This window comes from Dipteris shenzhenensis, chromosome 14 (genome assembly GCF_047967505.1).
Source record: "Dipteris shenzhenensis isolate YYH24624 ecotype China chromosome 14, Dip_SZ_1.0, whole genome shotgun sequence".
Classification (NCBI taxonomy): domain Eukaryota; kingdom Viridiplantae; phylum Streptophyta; class Polypodiopsida; order Gleicheniales; family Dipteridaceae; genus Dipteris; species Dipteris shenzhenensis.
In genome coordinates, this window is record NC_141609.1 from 13,851,649 (window position 1) to 13,862,876 (window position 11,228).

Below are 11,228 nucleotides of genomic sequence, written 5' to 3' on the forward strand. Positions count from 1 at the left end.
TGCAGGTGATCTCTTGGCACTTGACATGGGCCCAATAGATGTTGTCCTGGGCTGTGATTGGTTGCAATCACTGGGCAAAATCAGCATGGATTTCAATGCCTTGACACTCAGCTTTGTCCACAGGGATGGATCAGTTACATTGCATGGTATTGCAGCTCCTAAATTGCAGGTCATTTCAGCAAGGCAGTTGGCCAGAGAACTCAAGAGGGGCAGCGCCATATATGCATTAAATGTGTCAGTAACTAAGGAGGGTGGCACTCCCCGTGTTGATGATTGTGATATGCAGAGATTGCTCTTAGAGTTGGCAGATGTGTTTGCTGATTTGCCATCACAGTTGCCTCTAAGAAGAGATGTAGATGATGCCATAATCCTGGAACCTGGCAGTAAGCCAATCAATAAGGCCCCATACCGACTCTCTAAGGTAGAACGGGAGGAAGTGGCAACTCAAGTGAGAGACTTACTTCAGAAGAGTTTCATCACTCATAGCACTTCTCCTTTTGCATCCCATGTGCTCCTGGTGAAGAAGAAGGACGGTTCTTGCCGTATATGCATTGACTACAGAGACTTGAATAAGGTCACCATCAAGAACAAGTTTCCAATCCCCAGGATAGATGACCTGTTGGATGAACGCAAGGGTGCTCAGTTTTTCACTAAGATTGATTTGAGGTCCGGCTATCATCAGATTAGAATGAAAGCAGGGGATGAGCACAAGACAACATTTCGCACAGAGAGGGGACTTTATGAGTTCAAGGTGATGCCTTTTGGATTGACCAATGCACCAACTACCTTCCAAGCACTCATGAACAAGATTTTGCAACCTCTTCTTTTCAAATATGTGCTGGTATTTTTTGATGACATCCTCATTTACAGCAAGGATAAGCAGGAGCACATCAGACATGTCAAGGAAGTGCTGGAAATTTTGAGGTTGCATCAACTTTATGCTAAAGCCAGCAAATGCACTTTTATGGCACAAGAGGTTGAGTATCTTGGTCACATTGTAAGCAAGGATGGCATTCGATTGGATCCTGCAAAGGTGAAATGCATTGAGGATTTGGCCGCAGCCACGCAACCCTACTCAGTTGAGAGGATTTCTAGGTCTTGCTTCCTTCTACAGGCGCTTTATTCGCAAGTTTGCCGAGAGGGCAGCCCCTCTGACAGACCTTTTGAAGAAGGATACTTTTATGTGGTCTATAGATGCACATCGCAGCTTCGAAGACCTGGAATTCGCCCTCACTCATGCTCCTGTGTTGGTATGCCCTGATTTTTCACGTACTTTCATTGTGGAGGCAGAGGCCAGTGGCAAAGGATTAGGGGCTGTGCTAAGGCAGGAACACGGGGTAATTGCTTTTGAAAGCAGGAAATTGGATGCCAAGGAACTAGATTATCATGTGTATGCTCAGGAGATGTTGGCTATCCTCCATGCTTTCGAAAAAATGGCACCACTACCTGTACGGTAGCGAAATCAAGGTTAAGACAGATCATAGGACACTCCGGTATTTCCTTACGCAGCCCAACTTGTCAATGAAGCAGAAGAGGTGGCTGGCTTAGGTTCAGTCTTATGATTTCGACATCAAGTACAGAAAAGGGAAAGAAAACGTGGTTGCAGATGCCTTATCCCGTATGTGGGCTTGCAGTGTGTCTGCCATTTCTACCATCTACCAGAAGTGGATTCATGGTATTCAAGAAGAATACGTGCAGGATTCTAAGGCAGCTTCCATATTTGTGGAGTTACAGAGGCCATCGAGCCAGGGGCATGCTGAATTGAAGCTGCATAATGGGCTGTTGTGGTGCAAGGACAAAATTTATTTGATGCCAGATTCAAAGTACCGACTACTGGTCTTACAAGAAATGCACTCATCTCCTTTGGCAGGACATGCAAGTATTACTAAGACATATGAAAAGGTCAAACAAAGCTTTATCTGGGATGGCTTGTGGCGGGATGTAGTTAAATTTGTCAGTGAATGTTTGCCTTGCCAGCAGAATAAAGTGGACAGCCGGTTACCCGCGGGTCTCTTGCAGCCATTACCTATTCCAAAAGGCAAATGGACTCACATTACTATGGATTTCATCACAAGGTTTCCTTCCACGGGGATGGGATAGCATCTTTGTGGTGGTTGACAAAATGACAAAGCAGGCCCATTTCATACCCACTAAGACCCGTTATTCAGTATCACAGGTTGCTTGGCTGTTCATCGAGCATGTTTTTAAGCATCATGGCTTCCCTCGGGAGATTGTCAACGATAGAGATGCAAAATTTATGGGTCACTTTTGGCAGGAGTTATTTACAGCAGTGGGTACTTCTCTTACACCTAGAACTGCTTACCACCCTAAGACGGATGGACAGTCAGAAAGGGTGAACAAATGGCTGGAGGAGTATTTGAGGCATTTTTGTCATAACACAAAGAAGTCTTGGGATAAGTGGTTGGCACTTGCTGAATTTTGTTACAACAGTACCAAGCACATCTCTATTGGCATGAGCCCATTCGAGGCTACGTATGGATGCACAATGGGTATGCCATCTTTAGTTGCAGACATGGCTGTGAAAAATCAGCAAGCAAGAAATGACTTGGAGAGTATGGATGCCCTTCTGCAATTGGCTAAAAAGAATATGCAGGATGCCCAAGCCAAGCAGAAGAAGTATGCGGATGAACACAGGAGGTATCTGTCTTTTGAAGAAGGAGATTATGTGCACTTACGCCTCCATAAGAACCGTTATGCCTCACTAAAAGGTAACACCAACACAAAGCTTACTCACAAGTATTACAGTCCCTACAAGATCATCCGCAAAGTTGGCGAGGTGGCGTATGAGTTGGAGCTACCCAGGACCTCCAGGATTCGTAATGTTTTCCATGTGTCCTTGCTGAAGCCACATGTCGGACAGCATGTCCAAGTCCTTCCTGAGCTACCACCTATGGATGAGGAGGGCCACATACTCTATGTTCCGGAGTGCATCATGGCTTTCGGGGATCACGTACTGCGAAACAAAGTCTACACCGGCTATCTTATCAAGTGGCAGGGACTTCCTGAGGATGAGAACTCATGGCAGCCAGAGAGCATTGTCCGGGACAACCCCTATCTCCTACCGGGCTGATTATTATTTGCTGTTTGCTGCACCTATTTAACAGCCCGCATATAAAATTTTGACGGCAAAATTCCTTGGGGAGGGATGGCTGTAATGAAGGTGGGAAATAGCAAGGAATTAGGTGGGAAATAGGTGGGGAAAAAGAAGGGAAATTGGTCGTAAGATAGGATTAAGAAGGGAGACTATATAAGTCAGCCCTTATGATTTGTATGGTACCTTTTGAATGTGACATCTAATCCTATCTACTCCCCCTCCTCCTTCTTGCTACCTGCTGCCTGCGCTCACACTCTCTCTCCTCCCTCTCTCTATCTCTCTATCCCCTCATCCTTCTCTCTCTTCCTCTCTCCTTCCCCTTCTCCTCTCTTCTCCTTCCTTTCTTCTGCTATTCTCTCCCCATCTCCAAATCTGCCCCTTCCCCCTTCACTACACCACCGAATCAATGGCAGAGATTGCGGAGTCCGTGAAAAGCCGCATCGCCAAAGCTCAAGCATCGTATACGCGCCAAGCTAACAAATCCAGACGAGATGTTCAGTATAAAGATGAGATGCCCTAAGCTGTCCTTCAGGAGCTTCAGACCATTCCCTATTATTCAAAAGATCAACGATGTCTCAATGAAGTTACAAGTTGGACTATGCACAATGTGTTTCATGTCATGACAAGAGAAATCACTAATCCATGATCAATAGACATTGAAAACATTATTATATATTATACCCCAATGGTGTAACATGTATATGTATTTATGATGGACACCGACCGATTTGTTATGGCGGTGGATCATCTCAGTAGATAGGACTAGTCGAGCTAGAGCCACTGCTTCAGACGGCATCGAATTTGGACATGTGATACTTATTCTATTAATAAAAATGTGCACACACGTGTCTAGGTCCTAGGCACAATAGGAAGGGAAGGGTGCATTAAGGTGCATTGAATGGTAGATGCATGAGTCATAGGCTAAGGGTAGGTGTAAATGGGAAGATAGAACTTGAGTGATCTCAAGGGACATTAATGAAAGGGTATCACCCTTTCATTGTGAATCTCACGTAGCATTCTTCATTCGCCTTGCATTCATCTGCCATCTCTCGCACACCTTGCATGTAGGTCGAAAATAAGAGACAAGTACTCTCACGAGGGCACTCTTCCCCATTGGAGGGCCAATTGGCATTCAAATTCTGCATGCATTGCACACATTTGCATTCTTGAGAAGGCTGGTTCTTCACATTTGATATCAGAGCTATGACAATCCACGACCGGGACAGAAGAGTGTGCAGGACGGAGGTACGGACAGCAAGCGCAAGCGTACGAGAAGGTTGTGTGGAAGAGAGTCGCAAAAGGAGGCGACGCGCAAGTGAAGACTGCACGCAAGGCGCAATCATAGAGCGTAGGAGGAAGGCCATGCGTGGGGAGTTGCAAGCGGGAGAAAGGATGCGGGGAGCAGGAGGCCGACACACGAAGGCCTGCAAATCTTTGCGCGAAACAAGCCTCTGCCAGGCCCCTGTGCAAAAAATCTGTTTGTGAAACAGGCCTCTGCAAGGGACCCCATGCGAAACAGGGCAGGACTGGAAGCCACTGTTCTTCAAATTTGGAAGCCCTGAGGTAAGGACTTTCTCTGATTTTTGTGATCTTTGGACGGGGAACAAGGTGTCCTAACGAGGTGAAACCCCCCCCCCCCCCCCCGGGCATGTGAATAGACCCTTAAAACCCTTAAACCATGGGAAAAAGAGACCCCCCCCCGTTCTCCCCAACGGAAAGTCGTATTGGAACAAGATTTTAAGGGGGTGATCCACCAAGTACCCCCTATAACGGTATCTAGAGCTCCAATCCACTCAAAATAAGTAGCCCAAACGGAGCGCACCAGTCAAAATAAGTAGCCCCAATGGAGCGCACCAGTTTACAGCAGACGTACAAGAAGAAAAGCTTAAAAGAGAAGGAAGAAGAGGTCATTTCAAGTGTTTTCTCGACACAAGAGAAGCGGGAGTCGGATAAGTACTACCAACTCTACAACACTTGACTTTTGCTCTAAAACAAACCCCTTTTCTGAAATTACAGCAAGTCATTTTCTCTTGTGTATTACTAAAAGGAAAGAATGGAAGGAGAAGGGATATTTAATAATGAACTTGTCCTTTTTCCTCCACTACCAGAAGGAGATAGGGAGAGAAGACCATCACCTCCTCCTGAAGAGGATGATGTAGAGGAGAGTTTTACACATATTGAGTATGATAACCCACGTATAGAATTACCTGCATCTCTTCTTCAAGAATATCTTGATAGGGAGTTTTCCTTCAGAAATGAAGGGAGAAACAAGTTCATCCAAGAGCAAGGCCCTGAGTTTACGCCTTTAACTCAAAATCCCATACATATGGATTATAATCCAAGTGCAAGAGGGAGAGAGGAGTCTCCCGTTGATAAGCTGGTTTCTCAGCTTAGCCATATGATTGAACAGTCCATTATGACAAAATTTGGGACTAAGAGAGTGCTGAATTTTGGGGATGAAGACTTAGGTACCCCCTCGAAGAGAGCCAAATTTCAACATCGAGAGAGAATAGAATTCCCAAAGTATGATGGAGCAAGAGAGGCAAATAAAATCCTCAATTGGATTTGCCATTTTGAGCTATATTTTGCCCATCAAGATAAGACCAATCACGAGAAACTTACTCTTGCCACACTGCATCTACAAAAGGATGCTTTGATGTGGTGGTCCTTATTACAAACGGGAAAAGAGCCTATTCTTCAATGGTCCAAATTTGTAGAGCAGCTTAAGGCCACTTTCATGCCTCCGAGACATGAAGAAGAATTGACCTTCCGCTGGGAAAGGTTCAGGCCATTCGATAATGAGAGTAACGCTGAATTTACAGCTAGGTTCTAGAAACTCTCTTTAGAGTTACCTGAGGAGCGAGGATGATAGAAGGAAGAAGTATTTAGCAGCCCTAACCCCGAAAGTGAGGTATGAGGTTGAAATGTTCAACCCAACCACCTTGAAAGACCTCACTAAATTGGCTGAGATTGCTGAAAGGAAATTGAATCCTCGTAAACCCTTCAACAAAGGAAAGGAGACAGCTATTGTACAAAATGTTAACAGCCAATCACATACTGGATGGATACCATTTCCTTCCATGATTGACGATGAGAAGAAAAAGCTAATTAAGGAGGGTAAATGTTTCGGATGTAAGAAACATAAGCCAGGGCATCCATGGCATAAATGTCCTACTCTATTAGCCAAAATTGCCAAAACAAATTCTGTAAAAGGAAAAGGCAAAGCATCCAAGCAGGAGGGTGAGGCTTCTACCTCCTCATCCCAAGACTCTACGGTGAACATAGAACCAAGAGTAAATGCTATCCATTCAGCCAACACTGGTGTACGGATGTGTGAACTGAATAGAGAGTAGGCATATTCATTATAGAGTATCGACGGAGAAAAATCCGTGTAGAGCGTCTGATAGGAGGAATAGGGCTGAAATAGAAGAGTTGGAAAAAGAGATTAAAGGTCTATAGTTTCTATAGACTAAGTAGCTCTCCATCGCAAAATCATCTATAGCCAAGGTCTACCTAGTTCAATAACACATTTGGGTGAGAGAACATCTTTTGAATACTGACCAGTTTGTTGAGAATATGTTTCAGCTTATTGAGCAGGTTACTATAAACAGATTTCAGCAGCTTGGTATTCAGAAGAGAATTCTAAGTATGAAGAGATATTGAAGAGGCACTGCAGTGGTACTTCCGCATTTTGAATATTCAGCATCAAGAGGAACCAGAACTGAGATTTAAGTTATGATTCAGAAGAGATCGTGTACTACCAAGAGAAGATTATTTGCAGATTATGAAGAGGAGATGCAAATGCAAAAGGAAAAGAGAAGCGTACACAAGAGAAAGAGACAAGAGAGGATCCAAAGGAGGACTTCTGCCCATTCAAGTAGGAGGGAGTGTCATGACGAGAAATCACTAATCCGTGATTAGTAGACATTGAAAACATTATTATATATTATACGCCAATGGTGTAACATGTATATGTATTTATGATGGACACCGACCGATTTGTTATGGCGGTGGATCATCTCAGTAGATAGGACTAGTCGAGCTGGAGCCACTGCTTCAGACGGCATCGAATTTGGACATGTGATACTTATTCTATTAATAAAAATGTACACACACATGTCTAGATCCTAGGGGCAATAGGAAGGGAAGGGTGCATTAAGGTGCATTGAATGATAGATGCATGGGTCATAGGCTAAGGGTAGGTGTAAATGGGAAGATGGAACTTGAGTGATCTCAAGGGACATTAATGAAAGGGTATCACCCTTTCATTGTGAATCTCACGTAGCATTCTTCATTCACCTTGCGTTCATCTGCCATCTCTCATACACCTTGCATGTAGGTTGAAAATAGAAACAAGTACTCTCACGAGGGCGCTCTTCCCCATTGGAGGGCCAATTGGCATTCAAGTTCTGCATGCATTGCACACATTTGTATTCTTGAGAAGGATGGTTCTTCACATTTCATGTAGCTTGGTTGAAGCCATATTTTGGACCTCCTCTTTCAGAGATTTCTGACAAGCAACAACCTGAAGTTCTCGATGAAGCCAAAGTTTTGCAGCCAAAATAGATCCTTCTTCATAAATTCAAGCATGGGTCAGAACGCAGGATCCGGGAGTTTTACACCAAGTTCCATGATCGAGGTACCCACGAATCAGTGTGGTTGGACAAAGATTTTGTTTAGGAGTTTCCCCAAATATTGGTGTACTACTTGGAAGCAATAAACCTACCGCCAAGTTAAGCAGGGAATGTCACATGCACTCCTGCACTTGGGTGCAAAGTGACACACTAGCTACATCGACAAGTGCGTAATATTTCCCTAATAGGAGATTTTGTCGTATGTTGTGACCCCATTATGAGCCCTTGTCCAGGGACAATCAGGCACAAGCTACGTAAGTCAGTCTCTCAGACTTAGGTCAAGTCGGAAGATCAGTCCTTATTCACTAGTACCCACTGGAGAACCATAGGGTAGTGTTTCCGTCTTAGGTTTAGGGATAGGTTTAGGTCCAGCCTAGGATAGGAGCCCTTCTGGGCCCCCTCAAGGTTGGAACAAGTGAAGAGAATGGCAGGGGAAGGGCTGCTTTTATAGGCTACCCTGCACCCCTCCCTAGGCTGCCATTTATGGGGCCTAGGGCTGCCTTTATGGGGCCAAGGGACCAGCCAACCAGCCCCAAAAACCCTATAAATAGAGGGCCTCCAAGCCCATTTTCCTCATTCAGTTGCACCCCTCCTCCTTCGGCCTCCTACAGCCCCTCCTCAGCCCCCTCTGAACAGCCTCACACTCACCCCCGGTGGCTCTCTGACCAGCCTCAGCCTTTCGCATCACTTCAGGCCTCTTGGAAGGAGTTCCTGCAGCGCATCAAACGAGGAGTAGAGACAGTGAACAGAGTAAGGTTTGGGGTCTGTTTCAGCAGTTCTTTTCAGTTATCTCTTACAATTTTACACAGCTCATTCTCAGCTCTTTTATAGGATCTATCACTCCTAGTTTTCACTCTCTCTCATGCAGTAACCCTGCATTCCGGTGGACAGCACAAGCCTCTCCCTTGCCTTGCAGAAGCGTCCGACATCGTCAGTGTGGACAGCATCAAGGTCTCGATATTGGTTGGCGTTGCCTCTTGGGTCTTTGGGTCTGCTCTACGTGTGCACAGTGAGCTCTTCAAAAGCACGTTCCGTGCTCTTTTTAAAGAGTGTTCTTTGTATTTCTCAGTTCTCCAAGTATAAAGCAAATTCTCCCCTGATTGGGGGAGGGGGCCCTCATTGGATACAAGGACCCAATCAGTTGTCGACTCTACTCTCTCTCTACCCTCATCTCCTTTCTCTCTCTATGGTGTACAACGCTAATTCCTCGCTAAAGGTTTAAAGAAGGTCTTGCTATGAATTACACTATCACATTGGCTATCATGTGGTCAACAAATAAATAGTAAAAAGGCAAGAAAAGGGGCTACCACATGGGCTGCTACATTTGAGGAAGCAAAGCCATTCCACAGTTGACGGGCTGCCATGGAAGCAAAGACAAAGGCCATTCTAAAGAATCATACATGAGATTTGGTTCACAAATGCACTTGCAAAGTTTCACAAAGTGTTAAACATCGTCTATGGTGCGGCATGCATATTTCCTCATTTTCGACTATGTATGGTACATGAGTGTCTAAAAATCACATCAATAGGCTTATACCATACATGCAAGTGTTTGATCATGATGAAAGAGTAGTGCATTGATCAAAGGCCAGCCCCACTGAATGGCAAGGTCAGTACTCCACGACATGAGTTCCCTTGCTAGTACGAGACGATTGTCACACACCCAAGGTTCTTCAAGATCATGGATGGACACTTGCAGGCCGAAACCGAAGTTCAATAATCTCCACGAAGCGCATACATTTCTAGAAGAGATGGCCTAGCCAACTGTGAGGCCATTGATTGGTGAACAAGATAAGCATTGGGTGATATATGCAAACCTGGCTAACATACAAGACCAAGCCTGATGGTGACCCTAGCTTTGGCATGACGCACAATGACATGTTGGGAGCGGTTCTAGACAGCACAGCTCCCACAGTCAGAGCCGGCCTTCACGTAAACCACTCAGCTTGGCACACGATCCAGCGTTCTTGAGCTACTTGGAGACCGTATTGGTTATAGGAGCAGGTTCCAAACATATATCTCTTCAAGTTTTGGATAAAACTGTGATCCAACCACCGCCGAGCATAAATCTCCTACTTCTTTTGGTTGATGACACATTGAGAATTACCCGTAGAGTAAATGGGTAGGATCAAAACTGCTTAGGCATCTCCAAGAGACCATCCAAAACTACTTCTGGAGATGTCTGACAGTCGACTGCATTTGACTACATGCTCAAGATCATGGCTCACTTGTTTAGCAAGCCCCTGGTGTATACTCCGGCATGGCAACTTGGCCCACAACGAATGAGCAGTCCTTCCAATTGAGGCAGAGAGCAACCCCCATGCGTACATCGTGAGGTGGGCTCAGCTACGCGTCAAGCAATCACACTCATCACCCCATTAGCTGGTGTCTGTTAACAAGATGGATGGGGTCCGATATAAAGACTTACAAGTTGCGGATTTATACTCAACGAAAACGCAAAAGCAAACATCTCGGATGATCAGAAGGTACTCATGCATCGGGTGAGCCGAGATACTAACCTCCCACCACTTTTCATCAGCGCCAGCAGCCTCCAGCATGTTATAAATCTGAGGAGGCACCTCGCTTCACGTGGATCCAAGAATTAGGCCAAAAAGTCATTCTATCAGTGAAAATTGAAGACTTCAAACGCCGAGAAGCAAAATGCCAGATCTGCAAGCGTTGGGGCTAGCTAGAGCTATTGTCATTCGACGATGAGTTCATAGAAAGCGTCTAGGTGGGAAGTGCAGATCCAAATGCTAGAATGCGACGTCGTTGACGAGACAAAAAAGTTTCTGAGTCTGTGAAAGAGAGGGAGAGTACATGAGAGAGCGATTGGAGAGGTTGAGGGATCCGGAAGCCCGAGCGACCTTGAGGAGCTTGTCCATGGCGATGGGAGGAGAGGGGATAGGATTTGCAAAACGGGAAGCTCAAGCTCAAGCCAAAATGCACAGTGACACCAAAAATGCTTGGGATGAAGACAATGAGTCACTCTGAGGCTGTTTACAGACCGCCAGAAGCTGCCCAACACGTGTGCCCGTTGTTAGGTACCTCCCCACGTCGCCGCCCGCTGCGCTTGGTTAGCGGCTAACATCGCCGCGTGACCGACCTGCAAGCCTAGTAGCAATTTGCTAATCTTGGTTGCATCGTCTAGAAAACATGTTGCCCTAGTTGCGCTCGAGAGATATCACTCGAAAAGTCTATGATGGGATGAGGGAGCACGACCCATGAAGGTGCCATACACCTCTTCTTAGGGATAGTTCAGGCTCCGCATTCCTCCACAATCACTAGAATAGTGTAGACTAGTGGAGATGAGAGTGAGGGCAAGAAAACCTGAGAGGTAGATGAAAATAGCCATGAAAGTGATGCAAAGGGAAAGAGTGTAGGAAACAAATGCAATTGTAAGTGGCAGAGATGATGAAGAGCTAGAGTTGACTGTAGATTTCAAATGGCTAAAGATGGGCATCTTGTCACTTGAGTAG

At 45.4% G+C, this 11,228-nt stretch overlaps 1 protein-coding gene across 1 annotated transcript in view; it reads right to left on the minus strand.

The window, feature by feature from the left end:
- LOC147894221 (Leucine-rich repeat (LRR) family protein) overlaps positions 1-10,815 on the minus strand; it is a 118,756-nt gene extending 107,941 nt beyond the window's left edge. Inside the window, exons 1-2 of the mRNA XM_087385061.1 lie at positions 10,570-10,815; positions 10,269-10,332 (exon numbers count right to left, since the gene is read on the minus strand). Of these exons, the coding sequence (XP_087241187.1) occupies positions 10,269-10,332; positions 10,570-10,634 (129 nt within the window). The 5' untranslated portion in view covers positions 10,635-10,815. The remainder of the gene's footprint in view (positions 1-10,268; positions 10,333-10,569) is intronic.
- Between the last annotated feature and the right edge of the window lie 413 nt (positions 10,816-11,228).